General features: G+C 35.9%; 1 protein-coding gene across 4 annotated transcripts in view; it reads right to left on the minus strand.

The window, feature by feature from the left end:
* LOC116177237 (dentin sialophosphoprotein) overlaps nucleotides 1–24,173 on the minus strand; it is a 234,778-nt gene that overhangs the window by 92,642 nt on the left and 117,963 nt on the right. For 3 of the 4 annotated variants that reach the window (XM_031496151.1, XM_031496150.1, XM_031496154.1), the window contains exon 3: nucleotides 17,513–17,623. The exons of the other annotated variant lie outside the window; for it this stretch is intronic. In XM_031496151.1, coding sequence (XP_031352011.1) covers nucleotides 17,513–17,623 — 111 coding nt within the window. The remainder of the gene's footprint in view (nucleotides 1–17,512; nucleotides 17,624–24,173) is intronic. 4 annotated transcript variants of the gene reach the window in all.

Consider the following 24,173-nt stretch of genomic DNA (forward strand, 5'->3'; position numbering starts at 1 on the left):
TACATTTCGAAAAATTATGCTCAGTTCTACTAAAAATAATTTTCAAACTTAGTCACTTTTCTCAGGGAACGTATTGCGGCCGATCGAGACGGTTTAAGGGATGATTAGGTCAGAATTGTTCAAACAGTCTGATTGACAACAAATCTATACGTATCATCCCTTAAAAAACGCTAATACATTTCGAAAAATTATGCTCAGTTCTACTAAAAATAATCTTCAAACTCAGTCACTTTCCTCAGGGAACGTACTGCGGCCGATCGAGACGGTTTAAGGGATGATTAGGTGGGAATTTTTCAAATATTCAAATTGATAACAAATCTACACGTACCATCCCCTAAAAAACGCTAATAAATTTCGAAAAATTATGCTCATTTCTACTAAATATAATTTTCAAACTTAAGTCACTTTCCTCAGGGAACGTATTGCGGCCGATCGAGACGGCTTAAGGGATGATTAGGTGAGAATTGTTCAAACAGTCTGATTGACAACAAATCTATACGTACCATCCCCTAAAAAACGCTAATAAATTTCGAAAAATTATGCTCAGTTCTACTAAAAATAATTTTCAAACTTAGTTACTTTTCTCAACGAACGTATTGCGGGCGATCGAGACGGTTTAAGGGATGATTAGGTGAGAATTGTTCAATGAGTCTGATTGACACCGAATCCCCTAAAAAACGCTAATAAATTTCGAAACATTATGCTCAGTACGACTAAAAATAATGTTCAAACTTAATCGGTTTTCTCAGGGAACGTAATGTGGACGATCGAGACGATTTAGGGGATGATTAGGCGGGTATTGTTCAAACAGTCTGATTGACAATAAATCTATACGTATCGTCCCCTAAAAAAACGCTAATAAAGTTCGAAAATTATGCTCTGTTTTACTAAAAATAATTTTCACTCATAAGTCACTTTTCTCAGGGAACGTAATGCGGCCGATTTAAGCATAATGAGAATGTGCACTTGTAGAAATCTGGAATGGCCGCCATTTTTATTCCTAAGAATTCGTTGCCACTGTGAAATTGGTGTACACTATCACCCAGAAAAGGTTTTTAGCGTATTTTTGAAAAAAATACGATATTAAATTCGTTATGGCTGGCTGAATGGCTGTCCGGCTGAGATCTCAGCAACTACAATAGCTAGAGACTTCAAATTTTCACTAAAAGCTTTCTGCTATAGTGTAGATGTACAGGCTCTAATCTATTTTGAGTTAGATTACTCATGAGGTAGATAATTTTAAAATTCGCTAATAAAATACTGATCGGTATTACTAAAAATGCGCTTTCATCATGCATATGCTGATTTACAACTTGTTTTTTTAATAGAATGTATGTTGTATCAAGATCACAGAAACGCAAAAAAGTATTACGTATGCCTTTCAAATGAAAAGTGCTCGTTTATTGGATTTGGTATGTTCTCTTGATGCAAATTTCTCATACGCAACAAATTTGTAAACTTGAAGGCATTTTCTCGTTAAATAAAAACACACATTTGGCTCAAGCCGTAACACAGCGACGATTCAAATTTACATGCTATTTATTTCCTCACGATCCATAGCACATATGAACGTCAAATTTCAGTCGTGTTTTCAACCACCGCGTTTTGAAAAACACTTCTTTGTGTTGGAAGCTCAAATTTTTGTATTCGAAAATGAGATTAAGTTTAAGTCGCTCTTAGTTCAGTTTGATATTTTAATAATTTTGCGATGGGTATCTTGCAATGCTATTTGAAGTAACTTCAGACATGTGTAGAAAGCTTTAGACGGTTCTCCATGTTTTAACTACGCTCAAGAACGCCCTCTCAGCTTCTTGGGGAATTGATAAATAGGATGATTAATGAGATAAGTCCCGTGATTTGTTCTTGAGTCTGCATAAGACAATTCCGTCCTTTCTGGAACGGCGAAGTAATGATTAAAGTCCTCATGTAAATTCGTGGTGTGTCGTTGATCAGTGAACTTCGGCGCCGGGTCAGAGCTCGGGTTTGGGCGCCGGAGACGGCGTCGCAGTGCCGGGAGGGACGCATCTGTAGGGTTAAACGTGAGCGATGGCCTGTGTCGCCGCCCTTCTACTAAACTTCACAAGGGCTTATTGCATAGTTTATTTAAATAATATGCATAGCGAGGCTTATCTACACAAATGGCGTTAATTAATTCATCAGAAGTTCCAACTTCAATGTTTCCCAGCCAAAATGATGTTTACATCGGGTGAAGATGTCGAAATCGAAACCACTTTGCCGTTCTCATAAAGTGAAAGAAAACAAATTTTAGTACCAAAACGGCTCGATTCCATTGCCTTATGACAAATTACACAGAAAGTTCGAAAACTGCCAAAATACCAATCAATCCGATTACCTCGTAGAAAAAGAAAATCAATTACGGCCACAAATTCATCATTTATAGATTACATTGCCACCCCAAAATCTAGATGAGAAAGTTATCAATGATCAATTTCAGAAGAAGCTACGAAGCCATAAATTTCCCTTTCTTGAGTAAGTGTATTTATTCGTTTTATGGATACACGTTTAAGATAATATCCGTACTGCATTTTCCTTTGTATCTGAAAATCACCTCGTAAAATTTTACCACGCCAACGAGCGCGTTCTCCACGAGTAAACGGGCGTAACGCGTATTTTTGTGTCCACTGTCGCCGTTCGAAAATTTATTCTGATCGATTGCGCGCATTTATTGCTTGTTCTTTTCCCACATATAAACATCGGGTATGAAAAATGTTACACGATTGGATTTGTTTCGTTAAAAAAAATGGAGAGCAGGCACGAGTTATTCTGTTCGATCGATGTATGTAAATTGTGTTTTTCTCTTAACATTTACGATCCTTATTTTCTTTCGGATAGATACTGAACTTGAAACGAAGAAAAATACCACCTACTGCATCGCTTTCGGTTATAAATTATTGTGATATATATTTTCCTAACCATAATTGAATTGAATTGTTTTTCGATGTCGGTTAAGGTGTAAAGAAAATTTATGTTAGTAATGCCGTTGTGAGTTTTTCGTAAAATGTTTAAAAAAGTGATGCAACGCTATTAAATTTATAACAAAGACTTGACGAATTTATGTACAGGGTGTCCATTATGTATGGAATATAGTATAGAGGCTGTTTCACGCAAAAGGATACCTACCTAAATGTATTTAGACTTCCATTAATAATTTAAATCTGAAAATTTGCATACCAATGTTTCAATTCCGGTTGTACCGGAAGTGGATAGCAACTTTCTTATTTTAAATAGAACACCAATATTTTCATTGCCCTTTCGAAATCTACATGAAAATCTGCGTCGTCTGATACCACATTTTCCTATACTAGCAACAAAGGTTTTCAAGTTATTCAAGATTTTTCACAATTTTTAACGTTTTACTGCTTTTCTTTAGCGCTCCGTTGATTTGAATTTCAAAAAATCTTCCAAATTCAACAATACTTACGAGATGATACATGCGAATGATTTAAATTTTGATCGCCCTTCTACAGGGTATTTTAAAATTAACGGTCAAGTTTAATAACTTCGAACCTTAAAAAGTTGATTTTTTCAAATGAAACCTGCTTTATTTTTTTTAACTTTCAAAGGTGGAAAAAATTCTATATCGATCAATTATTATATTCCCTATATACCTATCTGTTATGATTTTCGTTTTATTTAAGATTTTCTAAACTTGTGACCGTTATATGAATAATTTTCTTACGAGGCCTTCAAGTTCAAGTATCGTGCGGTTTTTTCTTAAATTCCCAGTTTAAAGTCCGAATCAAACTAAATTCTGAGTTTAAACTCGGAATTTGGTCAAATTCGGAACTCAAATTCAGAAGTTACTTATATTCGGTGGCTTGACAAATATACGAACGCCTTCGCCTCAGTTTAAACTCGAAATTTAGTTAAATTCTGACTTTAAACTGGGAATTTAGTTAAATTCAGACCTAGATTCAGACTTTAAACTCTGAAGTTAGATAAATTCGGACTTTAAACTCGGAATTTAGTTAAATTTGAAACTTAAATTCAGAAGTTACTTCGTACAATTGGCAAACAATATCCATTTTTTTCAGACTTTCACTAGAAAGTGTCGCTACCTACACAACCTTAGTGATGAGTTTAAAATTCTGAGTTTAAAGTCAGAATTTACCAAAATGCCGAGTTTAAAATTAGAATTTAGTGAAATTCGGACTTTAAACTCGGAATTTAAGAAAAAAAACTTCCCCTCCTAAACGGCCCTTGTAAACCTTCGTAAAAATCAACAAGGAAAAAACAAAAATAATTAAATCTACCAAAAGAGAAGATAGGAAAAAGATAAAGAGCAAGCATGTAAAGAAATTTTGCTATTTAGGTAGTAATGTTCAATGTGGAAAACCGTACAGAAAGAAGACGAGGTAAATTGATAGGGCACGTGCTCAGACACGGAGGACTAGTACAGCAAGCTATAGAAGGTACCTCAGAAGGCAAGAGAGGTGTAGGATGACAGAGGCATAGATACATGGATCAAATAGTTAGGAACGTAGGCACGGGCAGTTATGCAGAAATGAAAGGATTATCGTAGGATAGGAAAAAGTGGAGGACTGCGTCCAACCAATCAGGATTGGGGATTCCGAGAAGAAGAATGGCACTAACCCCTAAAAGAGAAAAAAAATCTCTATCAAACAAGTTACAAGTCTAAAAATAATTGCTTTTCTTTGCTCATTTGTTTTTTGAAATAAAAACAACTGAATGCTTCCTTATTATGAGAAAATAAAATAACAGGCGATCAAAAAAGGACTAACGTCGAGTCGCCTTTGGATTTCTCATGTAGGTAAACAAAAATTCCAAAGGTGACTCGACAGCAACTCTTTTTTGATCGCATAGTATTAAAAAAATCTGCATATAGAAAATGTTTGTATACAGTCGTTATTTACAGAGACATATACTATATTCCGTCCATAATACAGAAATAGGTATGAAATATTGACTTTTCTTTTGAATAAAGTTTAACTTAAATATTGAGAAAGTTTGTGAAGATCAGGGGTACCTTCTGGCAATACGAGTAACTTGCCTGCAGGAATAAACAGAAATGTTGAGGAAAGTCGAAGGAATTCTGGGAAAGGTGAATGAAGTTGGGGATACGTGTTGCACGCAGCTTTAAGGAAATCCTAGAAGACGTAAAAGAAATAAGTTTTGGGGGAACTTACTGTTACTTACTTCCGTGGAGTAACTGTGTCAATCCAAGAAACTGGAAAAATTGAAGGAAATTCTGAGGAAAGTATAGGAGAGATTTGGAGAGAAATTCGTATAAATTCTTTTGTGTCGGTTGGAAAAACCGTAGATCCCTTGGGAAATATGTATTACAAAAGAGGTAAAATTAGAAGATATTATTGTTATCGTGTTATTGTGTCGTGTCGTGACCAACTAATCGGGGAAATTCTTTATCTCACACTCGCATAGGAAATTGTGAGAAAATTACTGGGAAATGTGTAGTAAATAAAAGCAAATAAGCGAAATGCTCGGGTAATATAAGGAAATCTAGGGGAATACAAGAAAATTCCGGGGTAATGAAGCACTTTTAGGAAGATAAGAGATATTACAGAAATTTAGGGTCCTACAGGAAGCGTTCTGGAAATTAAGGAAAATAGTAGACATTTTTACGGAGCAAAGGAAATCTTTATCCTTTACAATATGTGGCGAGTAACCCCATTGACATAATTACGAAGGAACTCACACTCGCGTAAAGAACTGCGAAAAGACTAATGGGAAATGTATAGTTGTAACGAACCACCTATTTTCCCACTTGATGTTTCATACCCGAAGTTATGAACACACCGTATATTCGACCAGCTCTGGTGAGCACCCGGTATCTAGAAACGGTTGTTGCGTCCGAAAGCTTATGAGAGCAAATTAATATTTTAAAATTGCTGTTAAAAATTAGGGTGTTTTTATTCTACTAAAACAATGTTCTTTGTCTTTATACGAATTGTGTTTTTTTTTCAATTTGGCTAATATGGTCGACTAAAACTAACAAATTCGGTGCCCTTCTTAACTTGATCTCGAACGATAACACGGGAGCAGCTGTCCCCGTTTGCAAAAAAAAAACAAGGAATTAGTAACGTGATCGAATTTAGGGTTGAAGTAATTCTTATTCAAATTCAACAATCTGTAAAAACACGTATTCACTTTATTCAAAAATCAACCCTCATCGAAATAGTAATATGGTTTCCTTGCCGCTCGATTGCAACAACAAATCCACCCCACTTGTTCACGTTCACATTGCATTTTACTGATAAGGTTAACACCTAACATTTGGTATGCATAGCGGATCACGATCGTTATAGGCGACAGGAATATTCAATTAAGACATATTGCCGCGACGTTTCCAACAAATTACGTAAATTAATTAATCAGCCCATCATCGGCTATCCCCATGAAAAATAAAACGAATAATTATCATAAATAATCGTAAACGGTGGATTAATAGTAATTAGAGCGAACCGCAGGATAGTGTATTAGAGAGTAGATATGCGTGTATTTGGTTGTAAAAGGGGTGGCCGTAACTGTCTCCCCTTCTGGTAATTAAAAGATGAATTGAAGGGCATCGTCCAGCGGACCAGATAACTGACACGTGTCTTCCATACCCTCAACAGATGCATTCATATTCAAAATGTTAAACGCTGGAAAAAATAGGTTAAAGGGGAGTCGCTCATTCTCGTTGCGAAACTGAAAAACAAACAGAAACTCTGCCCGTTTCTTTTCGGCGTCATGTTGTCGGCGAATAAAAGGGAAAAGGCCGAAATGGTCATTTTATTTCAATTATTTACTGTTAGTATATTGGGGGGATGATCCACTTCATAACAAAAACTAGTTTTAGAACGGGGTAACCCAGAGAAAATTGTCTTTGGAAGTGCGCCAAGAGAAACTGTTACGCCCCTACCACAATAAATTTGAGAATTATTCGTGTGCACATCTATAATTACAGTTCGAGGCAAGATACTTGGAAAAAATGTTTTTCATCTCAATTACGTCAAAGAAGGGAGTGTGACGTTTACGAGCGCCAATAAACATTGTTTAATTCATTCGGTTTAATGCCGAAACGGAAGTCAAATGATTTTATTAATACATAAACATTTATGACACGCGCTCTGGCCCGATAGACAATTGATGAGTTTGTTTACAAGTATAGTTCAGCTATAAATCCTGATTTAATTTATTAAGAGATCGGGGGGGTGCCACTGGAAAAAAGAGGAGATGCGGAAATTTGGGGCACTGTTCCAGATTTCGAATCGCATTTCGAGGAGACTAAGATATTGGTCTATCCTTGACTTTTGCGAACGCCCCGCAATCGATTCGTGTTTTTGTTCTGAAACAGTAAACACTTTTTCGAAATGGTGCCATAGATTTAGTTTAAATGTCTTGTATGGCTTTTCGAGTGTGCCTAGCTACATTTATCACTTATGCTTCAAGAGCATCTCTGACGGAGTGGCAACAAAGTCTCGAGAAATTATGCCATATTTCACTAACTTTTAAAACGAAATAATGTATTTGAAACAAGATGTGTAATTCTGAAAAATAAAACTCCGCGGCATTTTCATTTGTCATTTGATAGCAAGGGGCGCTCTTTTAAGTGTTCTTTGAAAATTTGGAAAGAGATAATAGTCTCAGGGGGTGGACAGATCGGAACTGTAAGGTGGAAGTTCTAATATTTCAAATACTTCGTTTCTAATTTAATAGTCATATGAATGGACCCCATTTGAACTGATTGCACTAAAAGTTGAAAATAAGTTGGGTATTTTGTCGATACACTTCCACCATTTTTTCGTGGTTATTTTAGGCTTCTTTTGATAAAAAATTCATGACTTTTATATACTGCTAGTAATAAATGAAGGGCACACGGGAATAGCGATAAAAGTCAACCTTTAAATTTTAAGAGAAAAATTCATTTTCAACTTTGGAGGAAGGAATATTGAATGGACCTTTTTTTCCTGAGAATTCCATACCCCCCCCCCTCCCCCAACGTATAGCTCCTATAGCACGTACACTATAATTTCTAAAAAAAGCACCATCGAGTGTAACACCAGGAGTCTGTCGCTTTTAATATAATTTTCCAGAAATCGTCATCAAATTTTACTTTGCTGGGGAGTATTTCAGCCCCCCACCCTAGGTTCTACATTCTTTCCCAAAACGTGTATTGCCTATATAGTCCAGGCAACGAGTGCTAAAAGGGGGGTGTGCCCGGTATGGCTGGAAGCGGAAGGTTTGACTTCAGCACCTTGTTTGGACCCCTTAGGAGGTAAACATACTCAAAGTCCCCAGGATTCCTACTGGAGCCTTCCCGGGGGGAGGGGCGCAAAGGTCAACATTTTCTGTTTTTCGCTGATATCTTGAAAACGGTGCGTCTAGGAAAAAAATTGTTTAAGAGCAAAATCAAAGCTCATACAATTTTGATTGTATACACTTTTTCGAAATTCCCAACCGTTTCCGCGATATACGCTCCGGAAGGTCGGAAATTTTTGAAAAATCGGTTTTTACCTCACGTTTTTCATCAAACATTCCTTTATATCCTGTGAACCGATGATCTGAGAAAAAATCCGCCTTCGAAAAAGTTGTAGAGCATTAAATTTCCTTTCCGAAAATATCGCTCCTTCCCAAATTATCGTTTAACCGGTCAAAAGTTACAGCAGTTTTAAAATTTCCTGAAATTTTTCGTCATCTTCTATATGCAACAATTTCAATGATTTCTCACCTACGCACCTGCTATTTTCCATTTTAACTTCCATTTATGATATAAGGACAATAAATAGGCATCCAAGTGGGTAATTTAGACAAAAAAATCGAAGATTATTACCTCGAGGTGAGAGCAAGACGAGGTAAAGTCTGTACGCTCACCAATGTAAGTCATTTAAGGCCATAAGTCGTAAATCAAAAGCAGTTCATAACGCGACCGATAGTAGTTGTATTTAATATGCACCTGAAGTCAATTGCAAAAACCCATTCTATACGGCCGAGATTCCCTCAAAACAAACCTTATGGAAACTTGAAAATGATAGAACAAAAAATAAAAAATAAAAAAATAGAATTCCAACCACCTCCTACTCCACTCAAGATATGCACAAACTCGACCTAGGCGGGATTCTTTTCCTTCATGCCTTCTCAGGCTGTGACTCCACATCAGCAGCATTTAGGAAGAGTAAGGTGGCCTTTTGTAAAATGTTTCAAAAGCATGCTGACATCCGTGAAGCAGCAGCTGTCTTTTCAAACCCCTCCTCCACCCATGAAGAAGTGGAGAAGCACGGTGCCAAATCTTTCTTGAGGTGGTACTCAGCAAAGCAGAAGGAGTCGTCCCTCAACAGCTATCGCCATGAATGCTTCCTGAAGTCTGTGTCCACAGTGAACCCAGATATCTCGTCCCTCCCACCATCCGAGGGAGCAGCACGACAACACAGCTTTCGAGTGTACCACCAGGTCCAGCAATGGCTGGAGAACGACCTCTCCCCCGACCAATGGGGCTGGGAAAGGGATCACAACAACCACCTGATACCAGTCCTCACAACCGATCCAGCTGCACCGGAAGAAATACTCAACTCTATTTTCTGCAGATGCAGGACAGACTGCAGTTCTGCGAGATGTGGGTACAAAAAGGCCTCCATGCGATGCTCAACCATCTGCCACAATTGCCACGGAAATTATTTGAATGGGATACCTCTCCAGGAAGAGGAAGAGGGCGAAGAGGACATAACGATGTCGAAATTGTGGATATTTCACCGGAAGACGCTCCACTCGAGGAAGAACAGCCCGCCCCATCCCGCCCGAAGAGACTCAAAAGGTCCACGTCCACAATGTACTAACCTTGCACGTCCACTGCTAATGACAGCGAATAATCCATTCTATTATTTAAATTTTATCATGTAATAATATTAATAATTTTTCCTGGATATGTTACCCACTTGGGTGCCCATTTATTGTCCTTATATCATAAGTAGAAGTTAAAATGGAAAATAGCAAGAGCGTAGGTGACAAATCATTGAAATTGTTGCATATAGAAGATGATGAAAAATTTCAGGAAATCTTAAAACTGCTGTAACTTTTGACTGGTTACGACAATTTGGAAAGGAGCCATATTTTCGGAAAGGAAATTTAATGTTTTACAACTTTTTCGTCGGCGGCTTTTTTCTCAGATAATCGGTTCACAGGATATAAGGAATGTTTGACGTAAAAACAATTTTTCAAAAATTTCCGGCCTTCTGGAGCTTATATCGCGGAAACGGTTGGGAATTTCGAAAAAGTGTATACAATCAAAATTGTAGACAATTTTATGAGTTTTGATTTTGCTCTTAAACAATTTTTTCCTAGACGCACCCTTTTCAAGATATCAGCGAAAAACAGAAAATGTTGACCTTTGCGCCCCTCCCCCCGGGAAGGCTCCAGTCGGAATCCTGGGGACTTTGAGTATGGTTACCTCCTAAGGGGTCCAAACAAGGTTCTGAAGTCAAACCTTCCGCTTCCAACCATACCGGGCATATTCATTCGTTGCCTGGACTATATAGCGCACACACTAAAAAGATACTACTAAAGTATTGTGACAGACAATTGAAATACAAGAACTGGCAGTAGGTAAAGCAGTAAAAAAGAGTCGGAAGGATTGATACCTAGGAGGATTCGTACCCTGGGTATAAAATGTGAACGAAAAAAGTAAATTTAACCCGAACTGCCCTTTCCATAGTAATTAAATTGATGGCGAAGACTCTGAGGTCACTTAAGAAGCAATTTACATTTAAATGACATTTTAATTCAGAAATTGTAACCTTATGTTACATGTGTAGGACTACAGATACGGCCATGGCCGATGTATAAAGTAAATCATCTAAAAAAAGGATACCAGACCAGACGCTTCTATTCTAAAAATGTCGCATTTGGATCGATTTCAAATTTGAGCTAAAAGCACATTCCTTTAAAGGGATGTATGTAATTGGTAAACCGACAATAGCAGCTCGGGAATATTTAAACGCGACTTGTTGAATATTGTGGAACAGAATTTCATTTAGTATTCCCGTAACTTGACAAGCAGTAACATGCATTATGGGACATTTGAAAGGATCCACACATAAAGCTGATTGATGGACGACTACATGAATATCACTAACAATGGTAGGCAAACATTGATCAAGTCGCGGCGTTTACGCATCATATCAATCATGCGAAGCAGTTTTTCAAAGACGTTATTAATGACAAATGTATGCGTTTTGAACGTACACAATCGGTGCAATAAAATACATATTCCGCGCTCTTTGAATGCCAGACTATCAAATAATGGTCGAGAGGTAAAACACGCGAATACACTAGGCAATAAAATACTCCACGAATTTTTTTCCATCCGTGTTCGAGTATTAAAAACATTATTTATTTATTGTGCCTGGTTACAAAATGAAAAAGCTACCGTCACGCATATCATAATTCATCCCAGTTTTTCATACCATCCTTTCCTCCTGAGAAAATTGCTCTGCACGTGAGACGCCCCCGCTGATTGATTTATTAAACGCACTGTTTTACCTATAAAATACATTGTACGTAAGTACTATTTGACTAGATTTACGATAGTCACGCAAGTATGACCCAGGAGGGAAAACCAAAAGGTATATTATCTCATTGTAATTTTCTACACTTCGATCTGTCTGCACGTTTCGAAGCCGTAAGCGCAGCGTTTTATGGTCGAGTTTATTTCCTTGGCAATGCTCCTGTTTACATCTGAAATGTTCAATTAATCACATTGTAATAATCTTTTAAGATGAAACGGTTCTTTCGGCGAGCTCTATTTTAGAATGGTTTTTAGGTCAAGGATTACGAGACCATTATTTATCGCCATCGCGCCTTTTGTGTGCACATTCGTCTTTGAACATAAATGGCGACTTGAAAGTTGTGCTTCCGAATTTTTAATAAAGCACTCACGACTGCAATTAGCGAACGTGTTTATTCGACAAATTTTACTGAATATAAAATTAACAGAAGTCAGGTATTTGTCGGCTTCGTAATTAATGAATGCCCTTTGCGTTTAGGTTGATAGAGTGGTTGCAAGTTGAAAATCGCTCACCTGTAATACTTTAGATTCGCAACCCTTTTCCCACCCTAATTATACTTTCTAAATGTTGGTATTGGACAGATCTCATTCCATCGATTATTCTCCATATGCATTGTAACGTTAAATGTTCACCCCTTTTTCAAAGAAACTTATTTCCTTCTAACTTCCTATGAAAGGAACAAAGATTCATTCATTTCCGATGAATTGACATTATTTTCATCAACTTCATTTAAATGTATTTCTATATGAATTAACCATCTTATTTTCTTTTCAAGTTTTAGCATTATTTGAACAGAGAAGCATATACAATTTTAAAGAAAATGCGAAGGAATGGTAACGTCCTCAGACAATTAATCGGATATATATATTCCCCAACAAGTTAAATTTTTTGTATGTTTATGTTTATACAGGGTGGTCATTTGAAAACGAAACAGAGCCTATTTTGGGGAACATCTACGAAAAAATACTCGGACCCGTCAATTTTTTATTCAAGGGGGAACCATTTTTTCTCTAGTTTCGCCCCCCTGAGGGCAAAGCCCTAGCGGGGGTGACAAGCGCCCCCAAAATTTTAAATCGAATGGGTGGTCGAGTGATATCTGATTTTGAAGGTATTTCTATGTGGATTATAACCCTTAAGTTTTAAATCGGGGCTAATAAAAGTTATAAAAATATGTCAACATTTTCTTATGAAAAAATTCTTGTAAATGAATTAGTTAAATAACAAAAATAAAAACAACAGTAGATACAAAAAATGTTGTTCTCCTACTGAACTGTACTTTTTGTTGTTTTTTTTAATACTCGTAAGTACATTTATGCCTTTTCTGCAACGCAAATCTTGGTTATTGTTGAGAGCATTACTATAGCAGCATTTTGAGGTTTAATAGTGATTGTCAATTACTGTTGTCAGATCATAGTAGTGACAAATAGCCCTTTAAAAATATTTAGTTGCAAAATCGGAACAGTGATAATGGTTTATTCACTGAAATAATTTCTCTTTTTTTGCAAACAATGAAAATGCTAATAGAACTGCCCAGCTCTTTAATCGACAACACCAGAATCAACAGGTCCATCGTATGTTTGGGCTGCCAATTTTGGTAACCATATCGTAGGCCCCTTCTTTTTACCTGGAATTTTAACAGGAGAGATATACCTGGAATATTACAAAAGACGATTCATCCAGAATTAGTGGAGATACTAGAAAATAACAAGGAGTACTTGGAAATAGTCTAGTATTTCAGCAAGATGGTGCGCCACCCCACTATGCTGCAAGGGTTCGTCAATATTTGGACCAAACGTTTCCAGGACAATGGATTGGAAGAAAAGGTGCTATTTTGAATGGCCTTCTCGTTCCCCGGATTTAAGTGCGATAAATTTTTCTTATGTGGCCATTTAAAAACTAAAATTTATGCTAGTGAGCCAACATCGTTAGACAACTTGCGACAAAAAATAATTGACGAATGTCGTCAAATTACCCCAGAAGTTTTTCAAAATGTACGGGAAATGTTTGAACAAAACCTGTATTATTCTATGGAAGTCGAGGGCCAACATTTTCAACATTTATTTGATTTAAAACTTAAGGGTTATAATCCACATAAAAATACCTTCCAAATAACGTATCACTCGACCCCCCATTCGATTTAAAATTTTGGGGGCGCTTGCCACCCCCGCTATGGCTTCGCCATCAGGGGGGCGAAACTAGCAAAAAAAATGGTTCCCCCTTGAATAAAAAATTGACGGGTCCGAGGATTTTTTCGTAAATGTTTTGAGGTCCCCAAAATAGGCTCTGTTTCGTTTTCAAATGACCACCCTGTATGTATATTGTTATGCTAGTGTATTTATGTATACTGAAATTGTAAGGAAACTCGAGATTATATTTATGTTTATGAAACGGCTGTCTATATTATATTGTTATTGTTACTCTGTTATTATGTAAAAGCTTTCTTGAGTAATCATAAATTATTAATTTTCCATACAACATTTCCCTAAAAATTGACTTCCATTCCCCAAAGTGGCAGGTATCCAATTTAGAGATCACTAGGAAAACGGAGAAACGTCACTTGAAAATATCAGTGGACACGAGGAAAATTGCAACACGCGGTCCCTGATGCCATATCGCGAGCGAGTACTTCAGAGCCAGAACCCGAAAAAGTTGACGAATTTTTGCACACCATAAAAAATGCAACAGCTGAACTCATCCAGACCCTATTATTACCCTTTTAGAACAGGAAGTCGATGTTGATGATGGTTACCAAAGTAACAGCTTGATTTAGGGGGTATCTTTGGTGTTTTCCACTTCGTTCGCGTGAGTTTACAAGACTTCTTTGAAACTGTCCAATTTCTTGGATTCCTCCAAAGCTTTCTGAAACTGTATATTGTTCGCAACGTTCCAAAGTTCTTTAGAATTTTCTCAGTATCGCTGAAGTTCATCTACGCAACTTCTGAAATGCCTCGAAACCCCCTAAAACTTTATAAATTCTTTGATGGCACACACTAATATCTGAAACACTTAAAAATAGCCCCAAAACGTGCTGAAACCTAAACCTTATTGAAAACTTCTGTACCTCATTAATATCTTTCCTGAAGCTGCGCTTCATAGAATATTCCGAACCTCACTAAAATACTTTATTCTAGCAAAATATCATATCTGCCCTAAATGGCCTCTTCCAATATTCTCGAAATGGAGTAAAACGATAAACCGAAATTAATTTCAATTTTTAATGGGAATGGTGCAGGGCATTCGCGATCTTTGTTATTGAAACATTCGGAAGGATAAAGTCTAAGTCTAAAAACGGTCAAGGTTTAAGGAACATTCAACCCAACCAATATTCCTTATATCACTTTCAAGTTTTTATTTTGTCGATTGTGGAGTTCGGCGAGAGCTGATCAAGCTGCAAAAGAAGCACTAAACTGGAACCTACCTACTGAGCTCCAAAACAAGTTAAAAGAGTCAGTCATTAACAGATGGTAAAATACTTGGAGCATTTCTTACACCAAGCTATCTAAAATAATGACTACTAATCTACCCCCATTCGCTACGAAGACAATAATAATTCGCAGATTGAGGATTGGACTTGCTGCAACAACTCATGGATCCCTTTTTGAAAATCAAGACCCACCACTCACACACGATACGAATAGACCTTAAAAAATACCTTTCACTACCAAAATGAAAAAATATCAACAAAATACTAAGCTTTTTAAAGGAAATTTCAACCTTTATAATTGTACAGGGTGTTCCTAAAAGGTCTGTACAACGCGCTACCATGGGTTCTTGGTATCAAAATAGGACGATTTAACACAACTATATAAATATATAAAAGTCACTACCAAATGTTATTAGAGTTAAGTAAAAAATGTTAAAATATAAAAAAGCAATAGGGTCTTAATGCATTGTGAATAAATCTACAAAACTACTTGTAAACGTGTCAATGGCCACTAGTAGTCGAGGCACAGAAATTAAATAAATAATAAATAAATAAAATAAATTCTAGAGAAAATCACCCTTAGTATATAATTGCTTTGCAATTGCAATTTTTAGTAATCTTCTATTTCTGTACCAAACCACAAAGGTTTTCTGATTACTTACATAATTTTACCCAAAATCGTCATCACTGACAGATTGACACGAGGATTGACATTAATCAAAAGTTCTATATAAAAATTCAGTCAGTAAAATGACACTACTTGTCTCGGAAATTAAAATACCTACTCGTACAATATTTCTTCGCCAGTAATGTGCCATTTTCCTGACATTTATGTAAATAACTAAAAAATGCCGTTGTACATAAATGAAAAATTTCGCATTGCAGGAGGCCAATTGGATTTACACCTTGAAGACAATCTTTCCAGGGGAGTCCTCATGAATGTATCTGGACGAATTTCTAATCTACATGGGATTTTCTTAGAGTCGGGGGAGTTTTTCGAGGGTCACTTTTCCAGAGGTGAATATACTTCTCAGACCAAAAGCTCTAACTATGCATACGCAATTAAGAAACTGTTAGGCGCCACGTGAGCAATAAACTTTGTCGCAATTGCGTACATCTGTCGATACAAGGTGCCGAAATAAATTCTAGGGAGCGAACCGAGACCAATCAATTAATAAATACCTGCATCTACCACAAATCGCCTATAAAAAGATCATGTGCTTTCGCTTTATAATCAATTAAGAGGGCAAAAAACTGGAGTTCAATATGACTCGTCATCTTCCACAGACCTTCATTGTTCTCGCCTAAATTAACTCAAATTCCAATGTCAATGTTACGTTCACTTCATCTTCACTTTAATTTACTTTTTTTTATTATTTTTTACCGTAGTAATTACTTTTATTTACCGACTCCAGCTTTCAGCTGAAAGGCTACGTTATTCGGTTTTATTACATAAAACGCCATCACTAAATGGAATTCTTGTCATTTTTCTGGAGATTTGTCGTGATTTATTGAATTTTTCTTCCACAAGCGCCTTTTATATAGGGCAACTGTGTAATTTATGTATTAGCGTGACTCCGGTGGAAATGTTTGGGCATTTGTTGCAAAAGATTGCTCTGAATTTGGAATAGGGGTCACGCTAGCTCGAAATTTTTTAATTCCGTAAAAAAATTGCAAAGTAATTAATTGTCCCACCCCCTTTCGAATCAAGAGTGGTAGTAACATCTGTAAAACGGGAGGAAGTTGGGAACTTTAGAAGTTGCAAATTGCTACTTTACCTTTACATCATCGCACGGAAGGAAAATAGTTGTCGACACACAGCTAAATTGCCTTGGATAGGCAGTTTGCATGATGACGAGAATGTAGGTAAATTGGGGAGTATTAAACTGGAAGAAATTTAAAGCAAATTGCGCTCCACTTCATTCAGTTAAATTCCGTTCCTATTTGCAGGCGTAATTGTTCCGTTTAAATCAATTTTTGCTCGCATTTAGACGTTACATGCGCGCTTGGTATAGTGAAAGCTTAATTAATTGTTATGTTGATTCCTCTCAATTTTGCTGTTCTCCAGTTTTATCGAAAATTCCGTTACGATTTAGACGTAAATATCGAATTGGAGGATATAAGTATACGCTTCTATGGCAATTACCAAGAAAATCAGGGGTAATAAATTATGTCATAAAAGGCTTTCAATCACAGACTCCCTGTTCATTTTTTTCACGTAAAATATTTTATAACTACAAAATATACAGGGAACAATTCGTTTCTTTCTGATAGCGAATGGGGCATAGACGCGGAGACATGCAGGAAGGGCTGCCAACAGTTCAACCCCAGATTTCCCGGGAGAGTTACGCTCTTAAATCTTGACTAATAGCAGCTTCATCTGCAGCCGCTGTTTTAAATAACTATCTTTCTTCCAAATAATTAACCGAACCAAAGCTAACAATTACAATCGCAAAACTTGCACGTACGCCTTCTACCTACCGCTCAAATTCCTAAATAATTAATTTACGAACGTTCAATGATGCTAAAAGTTTACTCGCGAACTTACCCTCGAAAGCTGTCTTTGAAGTTTACCGAGATTCTGCTTGTCACGCTGTTCAACTTTTTGGGCGGCCTCTAAAGCTGCTTCAAGCTCCGCAATGCGAGCTTTCAAGCTTTCCTGCAACAAAAGCGGAGAATTTATACGCCGTTATTTACAACAATATTTCGGGAGAGCGATCGAAATGGTTTTTGTCACGTTCGAAAGCGTCAAACGGGGAGCAATTTAATTTAAATTTTAACAGGAGCGCGCAAATCAACTTAACAATCGTTACGTTTAATGTGAGTAAATCTGTTTGGAAACAAACAAATCAATGAACTGAAATAAACACATCTGCGTTTCGCGAAAAGGATTTATTTAACAACTTCATTTAAATTACATTTCGTCTCTCTGTCCCATTTTAATAATCTAAATGGATTATGTTTAAATCGCATTTCATTTCGATATTTTAATCCCTCAACCCAACAAATTGTAAATAAAGGAACGAACTTTTAATTATTTTGCACGGCTTAAATAAATCACTCACGAGAAAGGATCAACCCAATTAGCAAAAAATATTCACAAGTTTATAATTTTTGTTTATAGATATAAGCAATACAGGAAAAATATCATTTTGCCTAACCAATAAAACAATAAGTGCTTCATTGACATTACGATTTACAAATACCAGTTCAAGAACCAGCGCAATAGAAGGTAAGGCCCTTTGGTGTTTTTTTGTCTTTTATTTATTTTCGTAAAAAGTCATACAGTCCATTGATCCGCTCATTAATGGTCTTTCGAGCCGAATCAAATTAATTTCTGGGAATGTGGTACTTTGTGAACGGCAAACAGGTATTGTCAAGTATATGAGACGTAAGGGAATGATGCGATAATGAAGAAAAGGGGAAGGAAGAAAGTCTGAAGGAGAAGGTAGAAGTAGCTTTGCCAAGTGGATATGTTAAAATGGTCTATAACAAATACAAAAAAAATACATACGTGAGCAGGGGAGTGGAACTAAGTTTTTGGGGAGGGTAAAAAAGGGGCGAAAATCGTATGACCGCTATTGCCAGCAGAACTTGAGATCAAAAACAAAAGTGTTCAACAGAAAAGTTGTAGATCATGAAAAACTCTACAACTTTCTCTCCAGTCAGTTTCTCACATAACCTCAAACCAACCGAAAAATCGCGGAAAACCGTATTTTCTGTTTTTTATTGTTCATTTCCGCAAAAATGATTTTCTTTTTATGAGACTTGGTTGAAATATACTTTTTTATGATACAAATAACTACAAATCTTTGCAATATAAAAAATTAATTAATTTTAATTTTATTTCATACTGTACGTAATTACATTTTGTTTGCCTCTACTCTTTGTTGAATTTAAGTAGCACATCACTTGTGTCCTGCATACTAATTTATCACTTATGTGTTTAAAATTATTTTTATTTTAATATTTTATTTATATTTTAATTTACTCTTTTAACCTTCTTAAGCTTTTATTTTGATTGTGCTTGTGGAATGTCACATTTACCATTGACTTATATTTTTTTCAATACGATGTAGTTGCTATTTTAGGTTTGTCCTGTTTGTAACTCAAATTGATTAAATAAATAAATATAAAAAATTAAGAGGTTTTCGAAATATTCGTTTTTTTTACAAGAAACTTTTTCCAAATGAAAATTGTCCTTCAGAGATGTATCGTAGGGGGTTCCATTTGGTGCCATTTTCTTCGTTTTTATTTCTTTTTAATAAAATAAAAAAATATATAGTCCTTATTGAAGAAGAAGCTCAATAAACGAAAAAAACTCTAAAAACGGCTTCAGTAACATTAAATTTTAAAGTAAATGTTGATAAGTTGTTTAAATTTTGGAAATTTGTCAAAAACTGTTGTCAGCATTCGAATCTACGTGAAAAGATACAAAAGAATCTACATTTCATTGTGTGAACAGAGACTTTGTTCCTTGAAAGCCTCTAAAGTATTTTTTCCCGTAGAATTGAATGCTGAAATCAGTTTTTGACAAATTTCCAAAATTCAAACAAATTATGAACAATTACTGTCGCATTTATTAGAAAATTCAATGTTCCTGAAGTCGTTTCTGGAGTTTTTTCGTTTTTTTGAACTTCTTCAATAGGGACTACAATTATTCTTATTTGATAAAAAAATATAGATAAAAACACGGTTTTCCGTGATTTTTTCGGTTATTTTGAGGTTACGAAAAGAAAGATGTAGAGTTTTTCACGGTCTACAAATTTCCCATGGAACACTTTTGTCTCTGATTTCAACTTATGCCGGAAACTGCCGTCATACGATTTTAACCCCATATCACCCTCCCCAAAAACGTAGTCCCACTCCCCTGCTCACTTATAAAACCAGACGTGATTATGTCTCTAAAGAAAGTTTGAGATTTCTCTTCCCATTCTAAAACTGCTACCAGTATTTGTAGGAAACTAAGATTTCATTACCGCTTATTGTTGCCTATCACTCCCCCATCACGCGAAATTACATAAATGAATAAGACGAATGTCGTGATTTCTAGTACATGCAAGGGGCATGATTGAAGAGCACATCCATCTTAAAGGGCATCGCTGTTTATCTAACATTGTTAGTACTTGAACCACGAATACGCCCGCACTTCCATTGCGACAGGGATAACAATTCATGATAAAACCATCATTTCATTCCCCGAGTGAGGGACTTTTTCCACGCTAGGGACGGGAAAATGCAGTTCAAGAAAAAAAAAAGCGAATTAAAATCACAATGTGTGGTTTTTTCGCCTTCGTGCCTAATGGTCCGTTGTGGGAGATCGGGTAATTCGGTGATTGATGTCGAAATTATGCGTGCGGGTATCGCAAACCAATACGGTTGTTGTAGCGGCTAATAATTATAGGGTGGTGGCGTAGAAAAAATGCAGCCAGTAAGAAAAATGTATTTATGGGATTTTCCGGGTTGTCCTCGCTGATATTTATGACCGTAACTGCTTCATTCCGTGCACTTTTGTATAATTAAAGCTGCCCATAAATTTTCTCGTCCTCATAGGCCTGGACGTCTATAAATATATGTCAACGAAAGTTAATCCATTTACATTGGGCTATTTCTTTTTTTGTTTATTAGGATCAAATTCAAATTATCCAACGTCTTGGATAAGGTTTTGCTTATAATATGGCATATATGTACAATGCATGCGATATGACAAGAGCATGACTCTTTATCATTACTAAGATAAGGCAAGAATAATATTTTGTGTACTGGTAATTACAATTCATACTTGACTCATAAATTCCTTCAGACTGAAGCACAAAAATGATATAGTGTAATGCAAATCATCCCGTGACGTCACACTGGTACAAAATTTGTTTACCTTCCCTTTCACGAAAAATAGGGTTGATTATCTGCACCAAAGCCGTGTGTCTGTCCGTCGTGAAATCTTAGCATTCTTACGCTAGAAATATTAGCCACTTCGGAACATTCGTTTCTCATTTCAATAAATTAGCCCTATACGGAATATTCGCCTTCAAAAAAGTGAAATATTTTAAAGAATATGTGGAACAATTTTAAAAAGTCTAAAAGACTGGGAAAATTCACACGTTCAATTTGAAAAAAAAATAGTTATGGCCCTTGCTCTTTAATTTTGCATAGAACAATTTTTTTCCTAAAAGCAATTCTGACTTAGCTATGAGCCAAAAACCATTTAATTCCGGGTTGTCACTTCCGGTTAAGGCATTTCCCCGCGTCAAACATTGGTAAACTTTATTCCATCGTGTTCAGCACATTTTTTTCATCCAGAAACCGCTTAAATCAATTATTCTTTTGCAATTTGTTCTCGGTTACATGATTTTTTAACATAAAATGACTCCACTACAAGAAATGTAAATTTGTTAGTTAACTAAAAAAAATTCCACAGTCCATCAACTTGCAAGAATCATCGGGACAATTTTTGGAAATGGTTGTCTTAGGATTCCACCATCTGTAAACAAATGTAGAACGTTCTGGGAGTCACCCAGTTTAAAAGACCAAGTGTCGTTTTGTAAATTTGTTTATTTAATTATGCAATAACTATGAAATCTACGGTGATCGGGTTTATCATATTGTTTTGTTATCAAAAGAAGTGACCAAATACGGATTTGCAAAAAGATCGGATGAATTTTACTTAGTAATAACCAATTGATCATCTTCGGGATTGCTTTTATATATTATTTTGCACTTTTGCATTAACATTTTTAGCAATTAAATACAAACTAAGTAAGAAACTAATGGTTTAAGTATAATGTCAGGACAATAAATATTTGCTGGAGAAAGAATCAAGTAAATTTAAACCACATGCATATTTCCTATTTCGAAAGAAAATTCAAAGGGCTGTAACTTTTGATCTAGTAGCCCAATCTTGGAACTGTTTGAAATTATGGAATCTACAGGCCTTATTCTATAAGAAAATGTTTTTTTCCGGTCGATCTGAGACAATTTCTTTTGGGGCCTCAAAAAAAGGCAGTGTACAACCTTCCTTTTTTACCAAAAATCGACTACACCAAAATTTCTCAGGAAAACACTTTTTTCTTATTAATTTTGGTGCGTAGAATGCAAAACGATTCGTACTTTTTAGATTACACTTCTCAATCAAAAGTTATGGACTAAAAACCAATTTCGAAACAAAATTCAAAGGGCTGTAACTTTTGATCTAGTAGCCCAATTTTTTTGTGAACACCCTGTATCACTAAATCCAACTTTCTCATGACCAAAGTGTTTCCTTTTATTCATTTTAACATTATTGATCAAATGTGTTTGGTAACTTTAAAATCAAGGTCGTTACGATTTATCAAAGTGAGGCTTGTTTGTGGGCAATTATTCGAAACAAAAATTAATAATTTGGTAACATTGACAAAAAACCAAAAGTGAAAGTAAAACTCATTGGCGTTTAAAAATCTAAATCTGTGAATTCTTAAAAGATCTCTAGAAACATAGATGGAAACAGTATTTAATTGAATGTGTTTTCTTTTGATTGTGAACGCATGAAAATTTGATTTGGTACTTTTTCTATTAAAATCGAAAATATTTACATTCATGGGTCCCCGAAGCTCTCAACAGACTTCTTCAGTTTGAAGAATCGATAAACATTTTTAAGCTCCACACACATGTGACACCCCTTGCAGATAATTGTTCTTAGTAAGAAAGCAGAAATGTAATTCAAAAAGAATATGGGTACAATTTTTATGTTTGTATCTACAGGGTTTCCAGTGAACCATTTAAGGATAATCAATCAAAGAAAGTAAAATCATAAAATTGACATCAATTGCAGTGAATAAGTGGCAATTAAGAGAAAAATTTACTTAATTGAAAGATGTGCCAAATTCTTGACATATCAGCTGCCTAGTTCAAACCAAAAATCACGCTTTTGCAAGAGTGTCTTCAAACTGTGGTAAGCGTAAAAAAACGTTTCCCACCAAGGTTTACCATTTTTACGATGTCGTATGTAAAAAGTATTAGTTTCTATTTAAAAAAAGAGAAGAGAAGAAAAAGATTTTCTTTGATTCGGATTCCTGGTGAGGGGGAGGATCATTATTTACCACAAAAGGCACACCCGTCACGGTGGTCACTGGTCAACTGCTAACTTAGAAAGACGTTTCATTAATAAATACATGATTTAAAATCGGATAGGGGTTAATTTACCTACTGATCAACCCTTTAAGAGGAATGTTTGCGAGCACAAAAAAGTCCATTGTCGCAGCTGCATTTACATTCCTCAAGTTTGTTTCTCATTTTATTCCAGAAATTAATTTCCCTCCGCTAACAATGAAAGAAAACCCAATGAAAATAGTTAATCACATTTGAATGGGGCGAAATGGTCGAAAATTATACACTATATTACAGGAGTGGCCCATTTTGTTAAATGTAATACATTACTGTTGAAATTCTTTGTCCAAAATGCACCTATCTCACACTGGCGGAAACTTATGGCACATAAACATTGTCATTATTGACAATTGGCAGGGTAAACAAAGATAAAACAGATCCTCAACAAATTGACAATTGCAAAGCTAACATATCCGCCGCCTTCCCGATACAGTTCACCGTTTCCACCCTTATACAGAGTTCAAAACTTGATATATTGCAAATCCCTACGGAAATCGCAGTATAAACAATTTGGGAACGACAAGACAGCTTGTTTATATAATAAAGTACACATTTCGAAAATCATAATTTCTGAGGGCTTCCTTTGTTTAAATTTCCAGAAGTTGGCTCGATTTCCACTCTGCGACGATGTATATTATACGGTAATTAAAAGGAGAGCGCTTTTTTTCCGTTAAACGTTCCTTATCACGCAACGTTACTAATAAATTTCGAAAGGCTCCCCACCAACAGCATGTTAAAATTATGGTCGGGCCTAATTAGTGGCTAATTTTCCGCTTAATTACGTTTGATGTCCTCAATTTCCTTGCGTACGCGAGGATTAAAAGCGAAAATTTATAAATGGAATTGGTGGGTACGTTTAAAAAAAGCTGCGTCTAGTATAAACTGCTTAAAAATGGCGAGATTTAAGACAGGATTAGACGGGTTTTTCCAAGAAAGGATTTCCTTTCAATATTTTCCTTCTTCTGAAGCGCAGTTTTCCTTTCAAATATTTAAGCTTCAGAGGATCCAATGATATTTTATCCTTTATATAGAAATCTGCTATTATTTCAAAGCTTTCCATTCAACAA

This window comes from Photinus pyralis, unplaced genomic scaffold, assembly GCF_008802855.1.
Source record: "Photinus pyralis isolate 1611_PpyrPB1 unplaced genomic scaffold, Ppyr1.3 Ppyr1.4_LG7, whole genome shotgun sequence".
Taxonomy (NCBI): Eukaryota; Metazoa; Arthropoda; class Insecta; order Coleoptera; family Lampyridae; genus Photinus; species Photinus pyralis.